At 43.0% G+C, this 26,614-nt stretch overlaps 1 protein-coding gene across 3 annotated transcripts in view; it reads right to left on the bottom strand.

The window, feature by feature from the left end:
* Nucleotides 1–1,068: 1,068 nt before the first annotated feature.
* Nucleotides 1,069–26,614, bottom strand: part of zmp:0000000660 (arf-GAP with Rho-GAP domain, ANK repeat and PH domain-containing protein 2) — a 105,553-nt gene continuing 80,007 nt past the window's right edge. For 2 of the 3 annotated variants that reach the window (XM_034569152.1, XM_034569153.1), the window contains 16 exons: nucleotides 25,969–26,167; nucleotides 21,165–21,228; nucleotides 20,507–20,670; nucleotides 19,467–19,679; nucleotides 19,064–19,169; nucleotides 17,588–17,735; nucleotides 16,070–16,147; nucleotides 13,284–13,358; nucleotides 12,535–12,652; nucleotides 10,357–10,485; nucleotides 9,369–9,505; nucleotides 8,337–8,419; nucleotides 4,950–4,985; nucleotides 4,020–4,083; nucleotides 2,108–2,233; nucleotides 1,069–1,852 (listed from right to left, as the gene is read on the bottom strand). In XM_034569152.1, the coding sequence (XP_034425043.1) occupies nucleotides 1,490–1,852; nucleotides 2,108–2,233; nucleotides 4,020–4,083; nucleotides 4,950–4,985; nucleotides 8,337–8,419; nucleotides 9,369–9,505; nucleotides 10,357–10,485; nucleotides 12,535–12,652; nucleotides 13,284–13,358; nucleotides 16,070–16,147; nucleotides 17,588–17,735; nucleotides 19,064–19,169; nucleotides 19,467–19,679; nucleotides 20,507–20,670; nucleotides 21,165–21,228; nucleotides 25,969–26,167 (2,103 nt within the window). In that variant the 3' untranslated portion in view covers nucleotides 1,069–1,489. The remainder of the gene's footprint in view (nucleotides 1,853–2,107; nucleotides 2,234–4,019; nucleotides 4,084–4,949; nucleotides 4,986–8,336; nucleotides 8,420–9,368; nucleotides 9,506–10,356; nucleotides 10,486–12,534; nucleotides 12,653–13,283; nucleotides 13,359–16,069; nucleotides 16,148–17,587; nucleotides 17,736–19,063; nucleotides 19,170–19,466; nucleotides 19,680–20,506; nucleotides 20,671–21,164; nucleotides 21,229–25,968; nucleotides 26,168–26,614) is intronic. The other variant, XM_034569154.1, reaches the window with a different exon arrangement.

The following is a 26,614-nucleotide window of genomic DNA, read 5'->3' as shown; positions in this document are numbered from 1 at the left end:
TACATTTCACTTGAGGAAAAGCTGGAATGGGAGGAAATCTACAAGTGAAGTAATGATATGATTAGATATAAATAAGTCAAAGATGGAAAATGGAGTCATTTTAAAACTTGAGATCCAGAATGGGGGCTAGTGTTGCTCTTAAATCTCAGATATGTTAATTTAACACCAGTGTACAGAAGCAATATATATATTTATATATATATAGACATACTGAGGAGATTTACATGGTGTTAAAGAGCCTATAAGTATATTCATGGTTATAATATACAGCTGCAGAGAGCAGATGCAGCATTAAAATAGAAATAAAACATATAGAGAGCAATTTTACATTGAAAAAAAAATCTATCTTAATGATGCATAATAAATCTGAAAGGGATGATGGTGAGATTATCATTAAACAACAACACTGATGTTTATCACTTTTTATACAAGGAATTAATCATTTACATATTATCCTAATGGTTTTACTCAAAGTAGTATTTCATTTCTACCAAACTAACTATCTGAGGGATGTGGCTGTGTAGTCGCTATAAAAAGTATAAAGATTACAATGTAATGTACAGGAAATTACAACAAATCTAAAAGGCCACTAATCTATAATTAAGTATTACAGAGTCGAGTAAAAAACTGCATGTTTAAGCATTTTTCATGTTTATTAACATTCATACTGTACATAACAATTACTTTGATATGTCTTGTGTTAAAAAAAAATACTGCTAATAGCTATACGGTACTATAACGGCTCCAGATATAACAACATATTACAAATAAATAATTACACAGGAAGTTGCCCACCACGTCATGTCGGAAAATACTGTTAACGGCCAGTGGGCTCTGAAACTAGCTCCTCTCTTTTGAATTAGATTATCACTGCACTCTTCCACACGTTTTAATTGTGTGTGAGAATGTTGGACCGCAATACTAGGATTAAAAATAAAAAATACAACAGATATATATATTTAACATGTGCAACTCCATTAAATAGCTTTTGCAGCATAAGTGCTAATAAGAAAATAAAGGTACATGATTTCCCTTAAGAGTCAAATAAGAGGATAAAATAGCTTTTTGTTTTAAATAGTAACCGGAAAAGTACAAGAACGGAGCAAGCGTGTTGAGTATTTTGTGGAAACGTCTGAGCTCTGACAGCAGGACGTATTTATCTCAGACTTTAGAAGAGTGGTAAATAAATCACGCGTTGTAGTGCTTGGGTCAGCGCCGTGTCCAGCTGAGGTCTGCGTGACCTGCAACGTCTCCTGCACCTGGTTTCTCTCACATCCCCTCGTGCATCAGTGCTGCTTTATATATATATATATCTGAGCTCCAAAGCCGTCTTCAGGCTATGATCCCCCCCCCCCACACACACACCCCTGATAAAAGCAACTCACCTCGTCTCCATCTGCATTTGTCAGTCTCTAACACTTTTCTCTTTCTGCTCTCGGGCCCGTAATGTTTCCTCAACTGATCATAAAAGTACTTTTCTATCTCCTGCTTACTTCTCCTCCTGCCTCTCACTGCTCTTGGCAGTGCGGCCCGTCTTGTTCAGCACCAAGTTCAGCTCACTCAGCAGATTCAACGGCATCATACCCTCCCCGCCCAGAGATGGTCTTTTACCGGGCTTACAGATGCTCTTGGGGGGTAAAGGCAGAGCCAGGGGCTGCGGGTGCCTGGCCTGGGACGGAGAAGGAAGCCTCGGAGGTTGTCCGGCGTTCACAGAGGGTCTGGTGGGCAGTGCGTCTGGGGGCTTGAGGAGGGTATTAGGCTTTGGACAGTTGGCTGTGGTGCTCTTGTGAGGACCGGCCTCCTCTGTGTTGCCCTGGTTGCCTCCAGCAAGAGACGGCCTCCTGTCGCACTGCTGAAGTGAAGCAGAGGGAATTCAAAGTCAACTACGGAGCCCAGGGGCCAATTTTAACACGTTTAATGAAGGTAACAAGTGAATCATTGTGGATTTTTGAGTTCTGAGTAAATCTTTTGAAACAGAAACACAGCCAGAAGCAACTTGGATGCATTATGCAATCATTAGGATGGCAAACTTGGAAACCTTCCATATATAATCCTCACATTTTAGCCAAACTGTCGCAAATAAAACAAAAACAAATCACATTCTCACCTGTTTGCTGGAATTGAGGTTGTAAGGTGAAATCTTGCGTCCCTCAGCCACAGCTCCCCCTCTGGAGGATTTGTGATCTGCAGCGTCTCTTGTGTTAACGGTCTTTGAACAGAGGTCAGAACTGTACTGGAGACACACAGCCGACAACAGGAATGAGCAACAGGCTACTTAAAAAAACTTTTTGGGAGTTAGGAGTAATAGTAATAGTGGATTTGGGGAATATGATACATACAGAAGTTATTCTTTTTGTGTCGTCTATATTTTATTAGTTTTTCTTGATCATTAACAACCGATAATAACGCCGACTCGTATTTAAAGAGGAAACAGGAAGCGCACGTCTCGTATAAACTACTGTTTCTGGCCAGACTAACACAAGTATCTTTGTAAACAAGGAAAAGTGGCAGAGTAATGACTTTCTATTCCATCGCCTGAGTTCTGATCTCTGGCTAAACTTTCTCTATAACAATGTCTCCTTTCATATCACCGTGACCCCCCACGACCTACAGAACCGTCTCTTTTTAACAAATCCTTATTTCATCACTGCCACAACCCGTCCTTGCACCTTTGCCCCCCCCCCCGAACCCTCCAACACCAGCACCCAAACCACCTTGCTTCAAAATGAGGCCCCTCCATCGCCGGTTGCTATGGAAACTGTGGGAGCAGGATGCTCTCTAACAGGTAAGAGAGAGGAAATCAAGAACACTGAAGTGCTCTCGGCCGACTTTCTCATCTGCCCTTCCCACAAGCCCCCGTGTCCTTCCACAATCCCCCGTGTTGGAAGCTGACAATCCTGATATTTAGCGGATTTGGGAGGAGAATCCTAATGTTATTAGCCGGCTCCGGTCTGCTATAGATTTTCTTGATCCGAAGAGCAGGGAAAAGTCACCGAGCCGGCTGAAATAAACACCTCGTAACACTTGGAAACAACAGGCAAAAATTGGCTTCCCCCTTAAAATCAATCTCTCCCTGACAATGGTGCCCTTTTTTTCCTCGCTAACCCAAATGAAGGCACTAAAAGGCTTTTACAGTAAGCACCTGTGATAAACAACTCCGCGCTGCAGATGGTTTCCCATAAAGGAAGCCGAGCGACGGGCTAATACTGATGAAATGTGCTGAGCGAACATTTCAGAAGCTTTGGAATCTTTTGTTTGATCTGTTACTTTGAGATTGAGCGAGCGTGACGTTCGACTTTAAGTCGTTTACGCACAAACAGAGCCGAGAGCGGACGCCAGCGTTCGGTCTAATGAGGAGACGAGACGGCTTTCCCGCAAAAATACAGCAGCAATGAGCGCGAGATTGAAAAACAATACAGAAACATGACACATCCGTCGCTGCTCCCCACTGTGTTTGCTTTGTCTTGCATTATTTATGTCATATGTGCTGTGTCAGCGACTGACAGTGACAACACTCGGCTGTGCCCGGGGGCTAAGTACCACAATGTGATTGTTCCAGTCGCCTTGACCTTATTCTCACAGCTTTTCCACATAAAATGATTTATGTTATTGCCGAGTGACCTCGAAAACTTTACACTTCTCCTCCTGTTTATGTATTTCATCTGCCTAACAGCACTGTGGAAACGGATGATTGGGGGGAGAAATATGATTTATCGTATCTTTCCCTCTCCTTCCCCGAGATATGGATTGTAAAAAGATGATTTATTCCGACTGTAATCAAGCGTATTTTCCACATGGATAAGGAAAAAAGGGATGTTTCTGCAAAGGGTTTATCAAACTCGCTGATATTTTTGGGGTTTGCAACAGTTACAGGGTTAGAGGAAGAAGATGCACCGGTTTCCCTGCGCTCCCAAAGTCACTGCGAGCTTCAGCTTCGACTCATTAAATGACTTCATCAGGCTTTCGCACGAGTGACTTCCTCGCTCTCACTCGAACGTCTCAGTTTGGCATCATCTTACCTTCATCCTGATTATGTCCGTCACCCAGCCGACCTGCGCCTCCCGCCTCTCGCAGCACAAATGCCTGAGGAGGGAACAGAGCTCACTCACATCAGCCGCTGATTTCCACCTTATTATCCCTCACATTCATTTTCAACAGGTGACCGGACGCCGTTTCTTTCTGAGGGGGACAGTTCATTGATCGCTTGGCGATGGGAGGGCCGGCCGCCATTAGCCGTGATTGCGTGAATCTGCAGGGGTGAACTGCGCCTTTAACCGCGGTGATTAGTGCCACATGTAACAATCTAGGATGATGGCTTAAATAATACCTGTCACCGATTCAGGATGGTACAGTATTCTCTTTGATTTACAGCTATTTCTGGTGTCTGCTAATGTGGTCATTTTCTGTACTGTGCTTATATATGTATATAATAGTGTTTTTTATGCAAAACAATATTAATTTCACAGTTATACAATTTTTCTTTCATCTAAATTACAAAGACTGTAATCAAAGATAAATGTCGTGAAGTGGAAAGTGAACGTGATCTTTTGGTTTAATTATTGAATAGTGGGAGGAAGTGAAGTGTCTTTAAAGTGTATTTAAATGGCCTCAAATACAAAATGTACGAGTGTAGCTTGCTAGCCTTTCATTAGCAAACCTATAGGGCGCCCTTTAAGTAAAGTTAGTTTTACACGGCAGCTACCGATGAAAAAACATAAAAAGTCGACCATGATTTAGTTCCTGACTGTCGACCAGCAGCGGCCCAGCATGAGGCCACACGTCCCATTATTAAACTGCACTTTCGTCCCCATTAATAACCCACTTAGATCACAAAGTGCTTTCACTTCAACTTTTTTTTCCACTTCTGTTATTAGAGATATTTTGAAGTGGAAAGTGCAGAGGTCACACTCATCAGTGGTTGAACTGGAGCCCTGCTGCGTGGCACTCACCATTGTTGTTTGTCAGAGTAGACCGTGAAGCCCCAGCTGTTGAAACAAGAAGGACGTGGGTCAGATCTGAACTCTTATTGTTTTATTGCTCCTGCAAACTGATGAAACACGTGCACATATAAACAAGTACACGTGGAACAACTTAGAAGTATTAAACACACTTAGAAAGTAATGTTAAAGAAAGCAGCAGGTCAAAACCTTTTTCATTAAAATGCAGAGGAACAGAAATATATAAGAAATGCTGGGTTCTAAATAGCTGAATTAATTAAGTTATCCGTTGCAGTTTCAGCCCACATGTTGACGCACGTGCATGCTCTGGGCTCAACTGTACAATACACTGAGCGAGTGCCTTTAACCTATAAAGGTTTAAAGGACAGTTTCTTGGGAGAGTTGCAAAAGAAACAGAATCTCTCAAACTTACTTTTGCAAGTGGGATAATTGCTGGAGCATAATTGAGTCCGCAATGAACACTGTTAATTGTGTGATGCTGCGAAATAAGCAGAACGACCCCCTTCCCACATAAGTACAAGATATTTCCACACTAATAAGTGCACATATGTGCCTGTTTGCATGAATTAACCTGCACAGAGGCACAACACGGTGGAAAGACCGCCTCCCGGGAGGATACACCTTGGCCCGAAAATCCTTTGCAGCCGTGGTTGAACGGGAGCTGAGAAGTGGGGGAAGAACAAAGCCAGAGAGGGGGCAGAGGCGGAGAGCCCGCAGCCTGGAGCACCACTCCTGTGAGTTAAGGCAGCCGATCCCGACCCCGCAGACAGACAGACCTCTGCCTAATGAGATACTGGAGCGCTGCCTCTCCTGACCCTCCCGCCATGACTCTCCGCTCTCCTCAGCACTCTGTCTTTATTCCTTTATTCGCCGTATGACTTCTCCCACAGCCCACTCAACGGCATATCTATGATACCAGGCTGTATCATTTATTTCCTTCTGTCCCCCCCCTCCTCCTCTTTCCCCTCTCGTGCTTCATCTCCCTCTTCTTCTCTCTTATCCACTTTTTCTCCCCCCTGAAGGGCCGAGCGGTGCAGACAGACGCTCGCCGGACTCATTTTTCACGCTTCGCCGGACTTGAAATTTCCGACATGGGGAAAATTATGAGGAATTGTAATTGGGGAACGTGAAATATAGGGGTTTGGCTCCTCGAGACGTTTCCTCTTTGTTTGACCAACAAGAGCTCCTGCGGGTTGGGCATGTGTCGTAAATTATAATAATGGAGGATCATTAAAATAAAACTGTGGCGGTAATATTTTTCAGCCGCGGAAGCAGAGCTAGATAATTTGTATTTGTTAGAATGTGATCAGTTCCATTACAGTGAAAAATACGATGGGGTCAGGGGTGTCCCCTGGTGGGGCGGGACTCTGAGGGGCGATACATCTTCGGGGACTAATAGCATGAACTGCTGCACATGTGCACCCGGTCAGAGACACATGGAATAAACACAGCGATCAAATAAAAATAATAATAAATAATCACTAGCTCATCTTAATAAAACATAGGGGTTGATTTGCTACGAATGTGCAGCAGCTGCTTTGGGTCCTAATGGTTATTATGAAGCTGCAACAAAGTTATGCACTAAAAAAGGATTATGAAAAGATTTGTCTGTTTTATTGCAATATTTATGGCACCACAAAATATGCACAGAGGAAAAAGAAATTTTAACAAATGGCCACTAAAAGCAGAAACATAATTGTTGACTGGTCTAATAGAAGCAGAGGCCCTGAACCACGAAGCAGGATTTGAGGTTAGTGAGGTAAATACAGGATTTTAATGTCTCACCATAGACAGACAGAGGGAGGAAGTAACTAAGTTATTAACCCAGAGATATTTCCTTTCTTTTTGGGTTTATATTTTTGCGTCTGTCGCCTACAAACACCTCCCGATCAAAACAGCCTAAATACTGACCAATCCAAAACACTGGAGAACTCAGAGTCATCCTTCCTACAGGATCCTCACAGGGACAAAAGAGTTCACCCTCAGGTGACAAATAATAAAGAGTAATATAGTTCGGTGGAATCACTTTTGTTGTTTCAGACTTTCCATGTGTCCACACGCCTCCAACAAAGAGGGAAGGTTTATCACGCTGAATAAATACATAATAGCTTCATTTTAATTTCACAGATTCCTAAAAGTGTTGGTGCTTTTACACCTTAAGTCTGACACTGCAGCTCAAAATAACGTGAACATGTGGTGATAATTGAAAACTACACCTTCGGATGTCTTTTATTAGAGGAACGATCCACACACTGTTTCATATTTCCCATGATTATAAATGGTGGCCTGGTGGCGCCTGACGACTCTTGCTCAATGTCCGCTGGGATTGGCTCCAGCCCCCCGAGACCCTCAAGGGATAAGCAATATAGGTAATCAGATTAATAATAATAAAAATTCCTGTATCTTCTTACAACATATTAAGTTTATTTTCTATCCCAGTTATGTCATCACATTGTTTGCGTTTCACTTCTGGATGTTGCTTTTAACTGAATTTACCTGCTGTTACAAGCGTTTCCTGTCATTAGGAATAAAGCACTTAATTTATGCTCGTGACAACGTTGTAATTAACAGCTGAGCCTCGTCCACGTGAAGGCACTCGTAGCAGATAAGACAAACTCAGAGCAGAAAAGCCCAGGTTATCCAGGACATTGGCTCAGTGAAGCCAGACAATGAAGAGTCCTGGATATTTCTCCGTAGGTCAGGCCCAGAATCTGAAGTACCGTTGACATAATTTGGTTGTATAAAACATTTTCACTTCATGGAAGTATGTGAAAGTACTTTGTATATCTTAGGAACAATAGTTTCTGCATAACCAACCCCCAACACGAGTTCCACTTACTAGCCTCGTCCATGGCCGACTGAGTTGCCAAGGTAATAATGGAGCAAATGATAAATGGACCTGGAGTTATGACCTTTGCGTCAATTTACTGTTTCCACGAATTTATTTGCCTTCACGTGCGTAAAAAAAGAAAATAAGAAAAGTTAAACCTCCTTTTAATTCAGTCGCTGACCTTCATGTTGAGCTGAAAGCACTTTCCTCTCTCTCACGTTTCCTTTATCTCTCGCAGTGAAAAGGAGGGAATAGTTGAAATTTCCAGCTACATTATTATTTATAATATTAATTCCACGCCTGAAACAGCTCAGTAGCACATTCAAATCGAGTCCAATGTAGCTGAAATCATTTATATCAACAGTATTAGAGGAAACTGAAAATGTGACCATGCAAACCACTTCGCCAGAATACTCCGTTTTGGTAGTTTTAGGAAATCTACTGCTGATTTGAATCCCAACTTCATTTACATACATTCAGATTTAAGAGAGAAAGAAACACACACACACACACACGAGAGGTTTATTATTCATATGAGCAGAGTTTACCTGGTCGGGGGTTTCAGCTTTTTCCTCAGGCCCAGGTAGCATTTCACAGATTTGAGTGGGATTGCTTTCTCTGCTTTAGTGCTCTGCAAGAAGAAAAAAAAACAATTGAATATTTTTGGATGAATAAATCAAGGGAAAAGAACGCGAAAAAAAAAAAACGGCGAGAATCACATTACACTCGACCAAACTAAATAAACCGAGATGAAGCAAAAAGCCAACAAATGATCTGTGCCATTTCAGAAAAGCGTCACGACACGACAATCAATTTGAATCATTACCAGGAGGAGGAAAAACACACGTCTCCTTCCAAGCAAACAAAGACAGAAAGTGGGAAAGAAGAAAGCAAACTAAATCAAAGTTAAAGCCTCTGACACCTACACACCGCCGCCCGCCGCCCTGTCCCTGCTCCTTCCAACGTAATTTGCGCTAAGTATAGAGCGAGCAATAATTGTACAGGCCAAAGAATATCCATTAAAATTTCACTTACACTTCTAATTTCCTTTGCATTCATGCAGTAATTAAGCGTATTCTTGTGCAACTTGATATCAAAAATAAAGCTTTCAGTGAAACCCCCTCCCCCTGTACTGCACCTCCATCAATTATTAACACTCCTTCTCACTCCTTTACGAATCCCTTGTTTCAACTGCAGAAATGTGTTGAGAAGAAAAGGGCTCCGGGGAACACACTGTGTTCTTCCCTTCTCAAAAGAGAGTGGGAAGTCCACCGCCACGAGTGCGCTTTATATTCCTCCTTCATTCCAAGATTTGGACGGACACGTCGCCAGGGACGTGAAGCGGAGAGTTTGGGCGGAGTTCAATCTCCGCGGTTTGCAGCCATGCGGGCTCCGTTTTAACACAGTCTGCTTTTCCTAAGCAGCTCCATAACCTTTGAGATTCCCTGGTGGCGCGAGGCGTGCTCTGTTCGCCAGGTACTCTTGTGTTTGCATGCGAGAGCCGACACGGTGGCGGGTGTGTGTTTGTAGATGTGACAGTGGATTCAGCCCCCCGAAAAATAAAAAAAAAGTCTACTTGCTTTGATATCTCTGTAGAGCAGCAGCTTCTCTGCACACAGCACGACGTGTTTGTCCTGGAATTTGTGCCCCGACAGCAGTTTGGTGGAGCCGTCATTGAACTTCAGAGGGTCGCCTCTCACGAACTGCTTGAGGTCTTCTGGAAAACACAATGAAAACTCCATCAATCTATTACAGGTCATTAATGAAGCAGAAATACCAACAGCTGTTTCTAGATGTTCAATGTGGCGTTTTCAGTTTTATATAATTTGAAGATGTCAAAACTGGTTCCGTATCCCACAGCCTGACTGATGAACTTACTGTAAGTACGACTTCATCAACTTTAAAGTATTAATTTCTCATTTCAAATAACTGAAACTATATAACATTTATTAATGCAACAAAAATGCAGATCTGGTTATTTCACTTTAGTAAAATCACATCAGTCCCATTTAGCTAACTAGTAATACCCTGTTTATATTTCTGAGGCTAATCAATTACTTGTAGCTAATGGACACTATTTCAACCTTTCAGTTTAAGCCCAGACGTTTATACTTTAATTGTTTTAATTGTTTATGCTAATCATTACTTTCATCAAACTATTGTGACCCTTTTCCAGTTCTCACTTGTATTGCATTACTTTGAGCACATTGTTGGAACTTCTCACAATGTTTTCTACGTAGTATTAATTCATTTTCAATCAAAACACACGGTAATGAGGCGCTACAGGTACATCAATGTGATAAAATACATATATTTGTTTTCATCAGTTCTAATTTATTTAATTAGTAGAGTTACCTCATGATCTTTCCATTCAATATGTAAATTTTGTTTGGTGAAGTACAGGTACGGGGTAAACAACTAACAGAGGAATCAACAGATTGATGTATAATGAAATCAAACAGTTGTTGTGCTACAATGAACAATGACAACACACACACGCGCTTTCCTTAAAGTTTAACCAAAGGATGCAGTTTTTAATGGCTTCGTACCATCGGAGGAATACTTTACCTTTCCCGTCAGCGCCACTTTTAGCCGCTGCAAACTTCTTTATGACGAGAAAAGCCGAACTAGGGAAGTCCAAGGAACTCCACTCCAACACCTGCTCAAGGATCTTCTCACTGTGGTGCAGCGGTCGCTCTGTTAGGAATAAAATACACCGGGTCAGAGGGAGGGGGAACGATCGGTGGCTAAGAGTCAACCACCCACAGCCGAGCGGCTCCGTCCTCTGGTCAAACACGGATTATAAATGCACGAAGCACAATCACAGCCTCTTATCACAAATCCCGTGACTAAACCTACTTAACCAAATACCAAAATGATGTTGTTGTTCTCCCCCGTTTCCATCACAAAGTAGTTTAATTTATCTCCCGCACATCAGGAGCTGATTATAAAAACACACTCATGTGCAAAATAGACCTATTATCTCGTCCTAATTGGTGAACAGGGTACATGCTATCAGCTGAAAGAAAAAAAACGGAGATAATTTGTGTACCGCCACCCCTGCTCTGATGCCTCCATCTCCACCCTCCCCTGCTTTTTCATAACCGACGGAGGTAAAAAGAGCCACAATGGCATAACTTATTCATAACGGTGGGCTTATCTCCCCTCTGGAATCTCTGCAGACCAAGGCCATGGAATTAGTTCCTCATTTCCCAACAAATATTGGCTCCCCTTTCCTGCCTATTGTCCTCGATAACGGTGTTTATCTGCAGCTGTCCCCACAAAATGGCTAATTAAGGCACTTCCCCCTCCCTTCTTTATGGTTTTATGAGCAAAACCTGTCACGCTACCACCTTCAAAATAGCTCGACTGTTTACTCTTCCGCAGACATATTGTCTTGGCATGGAAAATATGCTGAAACGACAGCAAATATATTCAGTATTCAACACGCCTTCACTTTTCGGAGGAGGACGGCGTGCCCTCTGCAACTTTGCTGGGAGAAAAACAAACATAAGACTGCGGCGTAAAACTCCCAGTGAACTGATGAAACGTGCGCGGGGACCGCCAGCTAAGCAACTTCGCGACAAAGCTCAACTTTGACTCCCCCCCCCCCCTTTGCTCGCCACTTCCCGCGCGGTGATCAAATGCGGGTGTGCGAGGCTGGAGGTGCCGTCGGTGCATAATAATGCAAGATGAGGTCGATCATGCAAGGTGGATTAAGGTAATACATGACATATGATGGTAAAGATGATTAATTCATGTGCATAGCATCAAATCGACGATGCTTGGCTAATTTCTCAGTGTGCTTCCATGTTCACGGAGACTGGTTCATTAAGAGATGGCGTTCTCTTCTAATCACGAGGTCCTCCAATGAGAGGAAGTGGGATCTTTGTATGTGTTTGCATGAGAATTAGAGATTGCATGATTTTTATGGAGTAAGAAATTATTAGATATACTTTAGAGGAAAGTTTGGGAGGAACGCCTCTTTATTTAATGTATAAATTAGTTTTTTACTCTGTAATCCCTTAAACTGCTCATCAGAAAACACATTGATTCCTGCAATCGGTGTCTAATAACGTGCTGAGTACACATCTCATGGTACATTTTCCCATGATGCATCACAATTCATTTGAGTTAAGAGCCACAGATTACAGTAATTAAAGATGTGGTGGAATAAAAAACTATAAAAAGTATATAAATACTTGACAAAATAAAAGAGTGGCCATTCTTCTGTACAATTGCTTGTTTCTAATTCAAATTAGTGTCACATGATCGTATTCTTAAGAAAAGTTGACAGTAGCAACAATACCTAACAAAACTTTATTTGCTTGTGAACCTTTGAAGTGAAGAAACTTTGAAGCATCACAAGGTTTGAAGTGAAGTAAGCAGGATAAAGAGTGATCTTCCCTTCTCCGACTTTAGAGGCATGAGAGAGAGTTTTGCAATACAAACGCAAAAGATAAGAGAAAAATCTGAAAAAAATCAAATAAAAAAATAATATGTGCACTAAAAATATATTTCTTAATTCCTTATTTTGTTAATCCTCTCTGAGAATTATCTTGTGTATGCTCGGAGGTCTTCAGGGGTCAGCCCGAACCGTAAGTTGTCGGAGCAATTAGATGTGTAATCGGTGCTGATTGGGTAAAGTATTGTGTCTTCAGACTATTTTGTGAAAAGAATCAGTATCATGAGGCGAATGGAGGGGGGGGCGCGGCGGGAGCTCTTTAATTGGAAAATCCTTCGTACCTAGCTCTCCATTCTCGATGACTTCAAAGGTGGTCCAGAAGTCGTCAGCGCTGAAGGCGATGTTCCTCGTGCTCAACGCGGTTTCCACGAGCTCTGAGGACCTCATGCTGGGAGAGACCTACAGCGAACAACAACAGATATCAAACATCTAGAATATAAAAGCTGAGATCATAAGCAGCCTGATCGATTCCTCTGCCTTCAACTCTTCCTTTGAGGAGCCGATCGCATTTATTGCGGATATTTGACCCGCAGCCATGTACACGGTGCACTGATTAAATGCTAACTCCTCCGTCATTACCTGAACAGGATTGAACCAAGCAAATGTTCGGCCTTATTCCACAGAGGGGAAGCGGAGTAATAAAGTCAAACCGCGCTGCCGAGCAATCCTCTTTAACCCCGTCCCTATTCAACCTGCAGCGACCCGCGTCCCTCGTAAAATGTGATTACTCACACAATTAAATCAGACATTTCTTTGATTAGTTTGCTTTTGATTTATTTCGCCGGTGATAATCCCCCCCCGGGTTAAACCACAAATGTCTCGGCCCTATTCTATCAACCTCTCCCCACCTCTCGTTCCCGCCCGCCCTCATCCCATCCCTCAGTCTTTCCTCATCCCGCGCTCCATCCCCGCCTCCCTCGCTCTTATTTCACCTCCCCACCTAAGGGGCCTTCGGGAAAGCGGGCGTACGCGGAGAGGCACGTGCCCGCACCGAGAGTACGGACGCACACTTGCAGACACACACTTATACCTTGATTAAACAGCAGTTCTCTGGCGCTCTCTTTTCCAGGTACACCTCGAAGATCAAGTCCCCAGCTGGAGAGAACTGAGAGAGTAAAAGGAAGAAAAAAAAAGAGAAAGAGATCAGTCGAATTACAAAACACAATGCAGCTGGATTAATTGGCTTTTCTTCTGAATTCCTGGCTCCAGTGTGGCAGGAATCCAAATGGAGAAAAAGTGCGAGAAATGTTTGGAGGATTGGTGGAAAGTAAAAGGTCGTTGTCGGCGCTGGAGGCAAAGTGAAACCCAGCAGCGATAATGGAATGCAAAACCCTGACTAAATAAAGAGAACACGTGTGAGACAGAAGCACCGGAGAGGTGGAAGCGCGTGTTTCACCTGCACTGAGACTGAAAGGCTTTCCACAGGTGTTAACTTTAAGTGTGATGTCAGTTTAAAAATGTTTTGGAGACACGCACGCCTCGAAAAATGCTCACGGCCCATTACAGAACGTGGAGGAGGACTTCTGAACCTTAGTGGCAGTAAACTTTAAAAGTTAAACCATCAATACACTGAAATTGCTTCCTTGAGAATGACTGATAGTTATTGAAAGGTTATCGAGTTAAAAAAAAGAGATTATCCTCCTTAAATGTTGATTTTCTTCACTTCCAGATAATTGGCACAGATGAATCTAATTTTCTAACTAAATGTAACCTCTGTAAGACTAAAACTTACTACCAGACATTCAGGGTAAATTCTCAGTAAAAGTACAAATCAACAAATATTTCTCTTCCAATTAAAACATAACCTTTTTCATGACATTGTAAGCAAGTGAGTGAAACTGTAATTTAATGTAAAACCAAGTTCAAATAGCTGGTAGACCGAGGTGAGTGTTAGGCCATCACTCGAAAACGAACAACTAAGTGAACAGGAAAAGGTTCTTCTGGCGATCTGGACGTTACAGTTACTTTTCCCTTTTCCATTTTAACGTGCGGGTGAACAGAAGTCCATTATTGGCTTCATCAGGGAGAACTATCGCATGATTAGAGGGAGGAGGCCACTTCTGACTCGCTTGGCCCCGAAAGGACACAGAAATTACAGTCATTCAAACCGGCCAGAGCTGTGATTGTGAAAATGTCACAGACGGACACGGGGACGAAAGCGTGGTTTGCTCGGCACACTCTCCGTCTTTCCATTTCATTGTTATGTGATGGGAGTAAGACCGGGCACACTTTACAAACGTGGTGTTTGTCGAGTCAAAAAGACGGACAGGAAATAACCATACTTTGTGGAGAAGCAAGAAAATGTGTGTGAAATGTTTTTTTTCTTCTTTTACAGCTGCCAAAGACAAACCCTCCCTGCACTCAGCCTGGCTGTAAATGCACGTATTGATTTTGAAGTGCCACTCCTAACTTACAAGGCATGACATTGCCTTACACCTCATTATATCACCGATTTATTTACTCCCCCCCCAAGTCGAGCGGCTCGCAGGGTCCGTGTCATTCTCTGCCTCGCCAAGGAAGCGGATGAGGTCTGAACTCTCACCTGCAGGGGCCGACACCTCGGAAACAAGCTTCCTGTAGATGTCAACAGCGCAGTCTTGATATTCAGGTGCAGAGCCAAGACCCGATTGTTGGACAAAGCTGTGACCTGCACCTCAACCTCCCACCTCCTTGGTTTGGTAACAACCACATTCTGCAGGCCCTGTTACCGGCGCTGCTTTTACATCCACCAGCAATGATTGGTTTGGCAGGGGTGAAAATTGGAGCGACCGTAATGGAGACAAATGCTCCAGCGATTGGGCGTATGACGGAGCCTTTGGCAGAGATATCAAGGAGACATTCGGGGAAAAAGCTTTGTGTGCTTCAGATAAAAAAAAGAAACTCAGTGTTCAGAGGAAGTCTGGAGTCTAAGAAAGGAAGCTACTGGCAACGGGAACAAACAGGGTGAAGTTATTATGTGGTTTGTCCTCGTTGGACAATGCTGAAAGAAGAGAAGGGACTGAGAGAAGATAGCACAGCCTCACCAAACCTCTAGAACTGGAACTGTAGACTCCATTTGTTATTAATCAGTCAAATAAGAAAATGTAGTTTTGCTCTATTTTTAACAACCTCGACCCAAAAAGCTGAACTTTACATTATTCCGACGTCTCAATTACATAGAAAAGCTTCTGATGTAACGTTTTAACATAATGTCTCATATAAACCTGAACCCCAGACCAATAAACGCAGACTTTATATTTCTTAAACTATCCCTAAAATAAGGTTCGAGAAATCTTAACTCTAAATGAAAAAGAAAGTCCAAGCTTTTTTGTTGTTGTCCAAGATGCAAAATTCAAATTTTCACGTCCGACAGCTTTATAATAGCATTTGGTTTTCCACTGAGTAACCCTCCTGCCCCACAGCGGCGGACATGTTCTAAATGTCAACGGACAAGGAGAGGAAAGGGCGGGGGGGGCAGGGCGTGCGTCGACAACTTACTTCAGAATCCAACAACAGCAGCAGCAGCGGCGTGTGATTTTTTTTTTTTCACCAGTTATCTAAGCCGAATGTTTTCCTCGGCTGAGGCGTCCAGGCGTAAAGTACCTGGCGTAAAGGTTAACAGGAACAAAGCCCTTTTTCCTCACCCGCCTCGCCTCCTCCGCCGCCTTCCCCATACAACCCCCCCCCCCCCCGACCTTCGGTTGTTGCCAGAAAAATTGATGATTTGAGAGACCCAGACGCACGCAGGCAAATCAATACGAGCAGACACACAAACCCACACAAGCAGCCCCATCGCCCGCAGGTGATTTCCATTCGGGTTCCGCGGGTTAGACTCACCGTGGTGTCCTTCTTGTCGTTCCAGCGTGTGATGAAGCTATTCTCTCTCTCCATCTGTTGCACCTGGTCTTCATTGACCTGTTGGAAACGGCACAAAAACACACACACACACACACACTTTAATTCAAACTCCAGCTAAAAAAGAAACTTTCTGATCCAGTAAACAACACTGAGCCATCTTGATGGAATTATAAAACCACTTCTGGTAATAATATTAACTCCGGCGCTTTAAATACGACACACACGGAACGGTATCGTAAACAGGCTGTGGAATTGGGTCGTTCAAGCCGACACTTTTCTGAAATGCATTCGGAAGGAGGAACTTAGCTGTGAGGAGTTTTGTGAATTCGCTTCTCTTTCACAAAACTCTGTGTGGGAAATGACTTTTTTTGTATTTTTGATTCCAACTTATTTTTTTTTTTTAACATCATTATCATTTTCAGAGAACAATTTGCTTTGTTTGAGAATATATACGAATATATAGCAGAGAAGATTGGGAGGAGAGAGGAAAAAAATACCCAACAAATGTGTGTGTGTGTTTAGGGCTGATAATAGGCCCCGTCCACGGCATCCACCGCGGAGCCCGAGCCGTAATTAGCGAGACGTCTCACTCGTTTTATGTCACAGCGTTTCCACCGCTATTGGGCTCGCACTCGGTTGAGCTTACTGGCTATTTGTCATGCGAGCGGCGGCGTCCCCGAAACCGATTTGGAGTGAATGCGCCTGCTTTGACGTCAGGACAAGAGGGATCCGGGCGTTCCGCCGGGAATTAGCGGCTCCTGCGTGTCCCATAATCCAGGCAGCTCTCCAAGGGTAACATTGATCCCCACACCCCCGCCCATCCACACACATCAGCAAAGTCAAGTCTATTGTGGAGATTTGGCAACAACAGTTCTTCTCCTCAGATGGTTGAAGTATAGGAGTGTAAATAATGCCTGGTTTAGATTCTGTGTGCATTACAGTGATATCTAAATGCTTTTGTCAATTATTGATCATTGATTGGAATGCAATGCAAATGATATTGATGTACTGGATGGATGGAAGATGGATAAGCTTTATATTGAGGCGAAAAAACCAGACGTAGGGAGAATAAAATCAGATTTTTCCAATGTTATATTTTTCTCTTTTTCAAAATGGCTCCTCACATATAGAACAGAGTCATAAACCTTCTTCCCCCTCAAGCGCAAGATGTCCCGGACAAGAGTCTAGGTGTTCTCGGTGACCTGTTTTCTTTTTTAATAAAATCTGTTTTCTGGAAATGTGTTCCATCTGTCAGCAAAGACACTGCTGTCAATATCGGGCTGTTGATTCTGAAAGTTTCAAGTATACCAACTTTTTAGAATATATATATATATATATATATATATATATGGAATAAAAATGTAATGTTATCTAACTTTCAGGTGGAGGATATAACCACGTTCCGTTCAGCCTCATTGTTTCCCAATCAGCTCCTCTCCACTCGGAGTGCTGTCAAACGGCGGGGAAAGGAGGATACAGCAGTTCATCAGGACTTACATTGAAGAGTGGGATGTAGTTGTTGATGAGGTCGCGGACCACGCCACTTTCCTGCGGGGTTTGTCCCCGGGTCTGGAACAAGCAGGAGGAGAAAACGCTGGCCAGCTTCTCGCTCGGCATGCGGTTGAGGTGGGAGCACTGGTGAATCCTGAAGCACAGGGACGCATATTGTAACACTCACACTTGCGAGACCTAAGTCCAGATTCAACAAAGAGGCAATAAAGTGTTGTGCTTTGTATCGAGAACATGAAGCTGCTGAATGTCAACTGTCCGCTGTCGGTCCACGACCTTGACCTTTGACCACCTGAATCAATTCAGTTCATTGGTGAGTCTCAGAGAACATTTCTACTAGGTTTGCAGAAATTGCTTCACGTTGTTCCTGAAGATATAATGTTCCCGAGACAAGGACGGACGAATAGACGGATGAACAACATAAAAACATAAATCCTCCATTCCCTGAGGCATAACAACGCAAACCTGCCTGTTCACAATATTAATAGTGGATGTAACAGTCTGCTTGAGAACAAAATCCAAACTGTTCTCAAAAGAAAATGAGAAAATAGCCCACTGAGCCTCTTGGGTAATTAGCAAACACAGCTGAAGTTCAGAACACAAGTTTTTAATAATGAGCAACTTGATTAAATCAAATTGTATTCATCAGAATATTATAAAAAATAAATCGAACATGCAACAGAAGGGCATGTGGGTCATTGTGAGAGGAGAGGGGGGGCAACAGGCGAATCAGCAGGTGACAAAGACATTATGCCATTCTAAGAATTCTGAAGAAGATTTTTTTGGATTCTTGCTGCACTTCAGGATTCAGGTCCGAACCAAGGGTCATGTTTTATTATTTGCATTTGCTGCTGTTTTGGTCTCACATTGCAATTTATTTTGTTCTAGTATTACCAGCAACATCACCAACAGCAGTACTTGACATTAGTACTCGTCCTTGTAAATCAAATGGAACATTGTCGGAGATGAAGACTGTGTTTTATTTTCTTTTATTGCTAAAAACCTGAAATCGGTCCTGAAAGTTTGAATTATCCACAAGAAAGGTTTTCACACTGGAAACCACCTGAACCAGGCTCCGAGTCCAAGGTCCATTACTAAACAAAGAAGCTGCGTGATCACATCAAACAAAGAAGCAAACCAGAGAAACCAAGGACCAGCGCTGGCAACAGCAGAGCAATAAACCCACCAGACAAAGATACAAAAAGGCAGAGAGAGAGAGAGAGACAGAAGTTATACAGAGAAAAAAAGCAATCAAGCTTGAGAGCTCTACAGACAGAACCCGGGGGCCAGGGTCCATCACGTAAGTTGTAGAAGAAGTCCTGTTTTTATTGTTTAAACACACTTAACTCAAACACGGACTTTGAAAGAGCCTGACTTGCACAAGCTCTAAATGTGTCTCCGGTCTGAAGCTTACGTGTGTGTGTGTGTGTGTGTGTGTGTGTGTGTGTGTGTGTGTGTGTGTACCTGTACAGATGTTGCAGCAGAGCTTCGATGGTTGACCTGTTTATCTTCGGCAAGCTCTGTATGAAAGTCGAGTACTTCTTCACTCGCTGCCTCTCGTCCTTCTCGTCTACAAAAAAAGAAAAAAAAAGCACATTACGAGAACCACTCCACGCGACGTCAAACACAACAAACCACACACTGAGACGTGGACGCAGACACACGAGGGTCACATTGTCCTTTTCCCGTTTTCTTTGTAAAGCAAATGCAAGTGTTTTCTTTTTCCATCTCTCATAATGAAACCGTGTCTCCGCCGCCCTGAAGACCCTGAATGTTGTAGAGCCACAAACATCACCAGACTACAACCATAACCCACTCGTCCTTTAACACTGGCATATATCGCCTTGTTGATGTTGACCTAAGGTACCTAGAGCGGACACCCAGTAAGGATAGAGCTCCTTGGTCAGTAGTGCGTCGTCTCCTTGGGATAAGAAGCTCTTCAGGGTGTCCGTCACGTCCTCCAGCTGGTGCTCCTTCTCCCTCAGCTTCACATTACGGGCGTTGCAGGTGAAGTCCTGCAGGAGGAGGGCAACTCGAGCCGGTTCCCCGGGCCTCTGATAGATCCCCTGCTGGCACAAACCTGGTTGGAAGGTCAAGACGAAACAATAAATAACTGTTAATACCAAAGACTGTATATAAAGATGGAGAGTATGAAAGTGAAGCCAAAGCGTCTTGATCGCCCCCTGATGGCTGTATGCAGTAAGGGGCATAAACCATGCCTCCTCTATGTTAGCAAATTAGACGTGTCTCGTTACCGTGGCTCTGCTCCAAATGATGTCATTAGCACAAGAGGGCTTTGATTAATAGAGTATAAAGGTTTGTTTTAGTTTTTTATTCTTGTGTTTATTTATGATGTGGGATATATTTGACTATCATTATTATTGTTATTATCAAATACCCTCTAATGTGTAGAATAGTAAATGACAGTACATATATTTCTATATGTCTTAACACTTTTTTTAATTATAGGACAATAACCTACATTATGTCCACATTGGCTTGAGGACTTTACAATGTTACATAATCCCATTTGAATCTGAATTACAGGTCAAATTCCAGTCAAAGTTCACTTAAATGTCATTTTGTAAATTCCCCCTTTTGCCTTTCTGATGCATTTATAGAGGAAACAATCACTATGTAAAAAACCTTTTCTGTTGTGTCTATATTTTTGGAGCAATCTGAGTCGTGACAAGTCAGACTACATTCTCTACATTTGGAGGAGAGACGGGATAATGTCACTGCAGCATAATGCGCCGCGACTTTAGAAAGCATGAAATTCTCATCACGACGCAGCGCACTGAGTGAATCAGCTCCTCCAGGGGGAAATCCTAATAACAGTCCAGCTGAACTTCTTTTTCCTCGAAAACTTTTCTTCCCCCACACATAAATTTAAAAAGTGTCACTCACCATACTGAGTGACAAAGGCGAGGCAACTGTCCACTGCGATGGGGACTCCATTTTTGGTCAGCTGCTGGTCGCTGAGGGCTTTGCCGTCCGTGCCCGCAGCCAGAGTGATGGCGGAGTGCCACAGTTCAAAGTCCGTCTTGTTGAAGCCGTGGATGTAAACTGTTCTGTTAAAAAAAGAAACAAACATCATTAATAACATTAACGACAATATGGCGTTTGTTATGCTAAGTGTTTGTGTATTCGGAAAGTCAACCGACAAGATTAAAAGGAAATTCAAAAGCACGTCCACTGAACACACGCCCATCAACAACTGGCGTTTTCTCCCTTGAGGTTTGATCAAAAACGCACACAAGACAAATGCCAATTAACCGAGTAAGCACAAAGTCTTGTTGTGTTATTCTAACAGGGAGAAGTAAAACTGTGTTTCGTGCCATCTCACCTCTTCTCTCTAACGGAGGCAGGCAGCCAAGCGCGGGTTTAATTACCTCGGATGGTTACAGTAGGTAAAAGTGCATTCGGACTAACAAGACAACGGCGGAATCAAAGCCGCTGCATAATGCATGGACTCGCTGTATCACAAGTACGGTGCCAATTAGCACACCTTTTTTTGGGGGGGGGGGGGGGGGGGGGGGTGTTTTATTTCCAGTGAGTGACGTACCTTCCACCCTCCACCATCAGCAGGACTTGGATCTTCTCCTCACCCTCGGTATGTGTGGAGACGGCTGAGGGAGGAGAGAAAAAAAAACAACAGAAAGAGCGACGAGCTGTGGTAAATGCAGTCTTCCAAATCGGTGCACGTTCAAAAGAGCAACACGTTCCGTGCTCGTGCACCGTAACGCATCGGGAGCAGTTTAGATTTGACATTTTCGATGTTCAATCTCTGTCGAAAAAAAAAGGCGCCGACGCTTAGAAGCTTTTTTTCCGCCGTGAATCGTGGAAGTCGATGCATTCATTAGCCGCCGTCACCCAAAAGGTCTCTGTTCTCTTATGTAGCATTCGTTTATGTTTCTATGGCAATCGTGGCAAATTATACACTGCACGATACGGATAGACATACGTGGTGATTACTTTCAAATGTGCAGACATGCTGAGGGAGGAAGAGCGAGTGGACAGTACAGGACCGTGCACGTGGACTTCATAGCGTTTCTGGTTTTGCATCACTGACTTAAAAAAAGTACATAAACACGTGTCATTAGCAGCTTTACACATAGCTGGTGTAAAAACTACCATATACACTGAGGGTAGTTTTTCACACGCCGCTGCTTTCAACATCCTCCATCCTTTCAAATTTAAATAACAGCGCAAGAATTCAAGGAACCAGAACGACGACGGGACTCGAGAGCTCCGCCGCGATCTCGTCTGTGGGTTCAAACAGCTGCTTGGATCGTGGCGACAATCACACGCAAACAAAAAAAACAAGTACAGGAAAAAAAACGATACGAGACGAGTCCCAAATCTCTCTGCGACGACATCTGGCACTTTCATCATACTCAAAATCTCTCTGGTCGTGCTTAAATAAACAGACTGCACTTAAAATAACAGTTTTTTGCGGGGGAATTGGAAGCTCATTAAATAATTACCTGTGCAGAATGTAAGAGAAATAATGAGGAATGATGCAATGTTTTTTTACCAGGGTTGAAGATCGATTCAATATTTATGGAAATGCACTTATTAGCTTTCTTGCCAGGAGAGGTTTTATTTGTACGGCTGCTAATTAGCTCGGCTTAAAGCTTTCTGTCTGGGTTAAAGAAACAACATATAACAGATTCATTAGTGAACTTAGCTGCGATAACTTTGGTGGCTTCATATTTACCTGACTTCCAATGAACTTGGATAATCACCTCTACTTTTAAATTTGGACGATTCAGATGATTTGCAGACATTTTTTCTTTACTCGCTTTCTGAACTGAACCTTTTTCTGTTTCCTCCAGCAAAACACCACGACCTCCGCACGTGCTTCTTTAATAAACACACGTATTGATAATCTCCACCGACAGAACTTTTAATTTGATTGTTGTCACAAAAGAGGACAGGAGGACTGGCACAAGAAAAAAAAAAAAAAACACAACAACTCTGGTATTTTGGCAAACAAAGCCTTTGAATTTTTGAGCTAAAACGGCAAAAACATTAATTCCCCAAAGTCTCTCTTAACAAATAATTAGCTTTTTTAATTTTCTTGGGCAGATTTTCAAGGGCACGGCGTTTCATTCAGATATAAACAACAAGAGAAGAAAAACAGAGGAACTGACATGAGAGAGGTTTATTAACTGTGTTATCAGGTAAATGCAAAACACTTGTCATTGTGGTTTGAACAAACACACAGTTAAAAACCTCTTTTATCCATCTCACAGCTCACTGGGATTTTCTTTTTCTTTTTAATCACTTAATATGCTTGTGTGATAAGGAACCGAGTCAGCGGCCTTGTTCTCTTCATAATTTGCACTGGGCGTCCTTTAAGAGATTTTCATTATGTGTTTCTCTTTCTAACAATCAGGGGGATTGAGGTATTAAGTTTTGTTTATACAGCAGCTATGTGATAAACTCTGAATAAATAAACCAGAGCAGCAGAGACAGTTCTGTGACCAACGTTTGTCTCTAATAATCCAAAGTTCACGGGTGGGAACCTGGTGAATTTCTATTTTTAAGTGTGGCATCGACTTTTATTGATTTGGTCGGACACGTTAAGAAGATGTGACACAAATACTGAATTTCAGAGGCCGGTGTTAGTATTCATATAACATGTGAGAGCAATAAATGGGAACATAGGAGAACTTGATCTCTCACTTTCAATTTAAAATCTCAGAAATTGGAAATACACATGTATTGTTGTCTCCAAAGGTAATGGCTGAAATACCAAGGTCATACCTGAGAGAAGATTTAACCCTCCATAAAGTTTTTTTTTTACAAATGCAAATGTTAAAACTATTTTTCAATGTCAATCATTACCACATCTTCCACTACATCCACGTTCATACATCAAGGGATCATGGTTGCACCACTCTAAAATCTAAAAACGGTTTTATTTTGAAAAGTCTGGCTCTGCATTTAAGTACAGGGAGGCAGAAAAGGAGAAGTCTGAAAGTGATGACTGAGGTTTCACGTTGACCCTGTTCAGACCTTCTGTATTAAATGAGCCAATCTCGAGTGGAAAGCTCTAAGTTACAGATGTGAACGCACCAAGATGGACTGAGGAAGCATTTCAGATCCAATCAGACCACATTAGGAGCTGGTCTGGGGTCGCATGTGTCCTGGACCACACATGAAGGACCGCCTACTCATCTGATGTCCTCTATATATGTGCTGGACCTTTTTTAAATGATTCCTTCTCTCTATCCACTGGCTTAAGAGAAATCCACTGAGGATAATTGCGCTGAATGAGCTCAAAGCTAATGCGCTTGTCTCCGGGTGGGGAGGCTGATCTGTGCTCGGTGACAGGTTAATGATTATCCAACTGTATCTGTCACTTTCCGCTCGTTTTACTTTGGTTCCAGTTATTTGTGCGGCAGATCGTCTTCACACACGACATCACAAAGAGATCAGTCCTCTCTCAAGTGCACCGCTAAGGCCGCAGGAAGTCAACTTGAGAAGTGGTGCGCCCTCGCTCTTTGGAGATTCTTTTTGTATTTATGAATACAGCACTTTCCAAATACAAAGTTTCAAAGTGCTACACAGCCAAGAGAGAAATGAATATTGAACAATTGACACTGAAAAATAAAATGTTTTGAACTGGTGCTTAAGGCGATAAAAAGTGTCCTAGTTGTTGGGTTGAAGAAGACAAAACAATAAATGACAGACAAGGCAATTAAGGATAAAATAAAAAAAAACCAGATTTTGAAGTGATCACTCGCCCCCTCTCGCAGCCTGAGGGAACAGGAACAGACTGCGTCTCACTGACAATAAACTCCTGATGCATGTTGGAAACATGTAGCGATTTTTAATTGAAAAGTGAATTTATCTAATCCCTCGGCGCGACACGGGGCCACCTTTCATGTGGCGGTGTCACCGTTAGAGAAAATAACAGTTAATCCCGTGTCACAGACTCTGATTCCTAAAGGAATCCTTTCAGCGCTCCAGAACCCACTAACCCCCCCCCCGACAAAACACAGTCCCTTCTGGCACCATCGGCTCCCTGGCTGTGACAAATATGCTTTGAGAAAAGCAAGAAATATATAAAAAACGAGCACCGTCGCAGTCCGTCATCCCGCCCGAGGTGAGCGGACGGGGCTGCACTTTGTGCAATTTGATCCACGTCGAGCTGTAAATGGATTAAAAAAAGATCTGATGATTCTGCCCTCCTTCTGTTCGCACGCCATACTTGTGTAATCGACTGAAACGTGCCCAAATCTTTATCATCTGCCAAAGTATGTGTGGACTTTGGAGCCTCTCGTCCCCGATGGCGGCTGCGGCCCCATTCACCGGCCTCTCAATACCTCCCACTTGTGTGATTCATGATAAAGGGGTGGAAGCAGATCGAAAATGACACCTGGAAGAACAAGAAGCCCCCATGGGAGGCGTGTCCAGAGACTCAGTCAGAGGTGATTGGTTGATTTAATTCAAGAAAACGACTTTTGGACATTTAGTGTTCTCAGCAGCTCAATTTCCACCCTCATCAGAGAATGAGCAAGATCTAGAATTTGAAAAACAACTTATAGAAAACACTTCCAAAGGGCAAAGATCACATGACTCATAAGTTGAAACATGTTGAATTTTAAGATCTATAGATTTTCTCACCAGTTCTGTAAATGCACCAACCATGTCTATTACATTTGGGGACCCTTCTTCACAAGAGCAGATGAGTGTTGCATTATGGGTTTTTATAGCATTAATATTGCTGGACTAGCTAGTTTCTTTATGCCTCTAAATAGTAAATTACCAGAGTTTTAACCTATTTCCAGATATCTAAGGTGGTATTTTGCTGCCAGGGAGGAAGCGAATCCAGGAGAAGAGGAAAAACTGTCTCCAGACGTCTTCACCGCTGAAACTGACTTTGGACAGAATCATCTGTCAAGCCAACCAAACATTAGCGTCTGTCTGACTGACACGATGAGCAGGGAGGAGCCATCAGAGAAAAGGAGAGAGCCTGTCAGGAGAGTCTGTGAGTACACGGCCGATAACAGAAAGACGAATTAGCTGCTTTTGCAAACACACTTTGACAAGTTGTGGGAATTGTGTTGTGTTTTTAACTTTGCAACTTTGATATTTTAAAAAGTCAGAAGATATGTTTTTGATTCCTTGGACCAAAAAGTATTTTGAGAAAAACATTCCCCTCATAAAACCATATTTAAATTCACCAGATCCAGATTTTTCTATGTATCTGCACCAAATTGTAAAAAAAATGCTGCTTCTCACAATGTTACATTAAATCTAACGACCAAGACGGCTCTTATTTATCGCCATGTCCCTGCGCTCCAATCACTACAAGATGGTCTGCAGTAGAAAAACAAAATGAGCAACCCTCTTACTGAGCTCCTGTAGCCGTTTGAGATGAAGCACCTCCTCCTCGTCCTCCTCTTCGCCCGAGCTGAAGTGCAGGGCCGAGCCTTCCAGCATGAACCAGCCCTTCCTCCAGTAGTACAGGTCGTGGCCCTCCTTGTAGTAGAGTCTGCCAATCAGCTCGCTGTCCCTCTGCACCAGGCCCTCCATTTTAGGCGGGACGAAGCACTGCGAGACGAACACAGTGGGCGCACACGGAAATGAAGAACTTTTCACAATTACACAACGAGAAATTTTATCACGTCCACCTCGCGACAACACAACAACACAACAACAGGTGCCGCTTTCTTCTTCGAGGCATAAACCTTTGCCCGATTTCTCGGTCCCTGGCTGAATTATCTTCCAGCCGCACATCCCTCCCTCCTGCTCAGCTGTCGGGCCATTGTTGTGCGATTCAAATTGAAATACGGAGGTGTGGAAGGGCCGCGGTACAGATGGAGAGGCAAACGGACTAATGCGGCTACACCTCCCACTATCTACGACGGGGTTGCCTGGGATTAAGGAGATAAAAAGGGGAATCGGGGACATATTTATGTGGGGTGTTATAACAAGATCCTGTCGGCATGTGGGGGGAGAGATAGCAGGACCCCTTGTCTTATTGGAAAAAGCACAGGG

The sequence above is a fragment of the Hippoglossus hippoglossus genome, chromosome 18 (genome assembly GCF_009819705.1).
Source record: "Hippoglossus hippoglossus isolate fHipHip1 chromosome 18, fHipHip1.pri, whole genome shotgun sequence".
Classification (NCBI taxonomy): Eukaryota; Metazoa; Chordata; class Actinopteri; order Pleuronectiformes; family Pleuronectidae; genus Hippoglossus; species Hippoglossus hippoglossus.
This window is presented reverse-complemented; position numbering and strand designations above follow the sequence as displayed.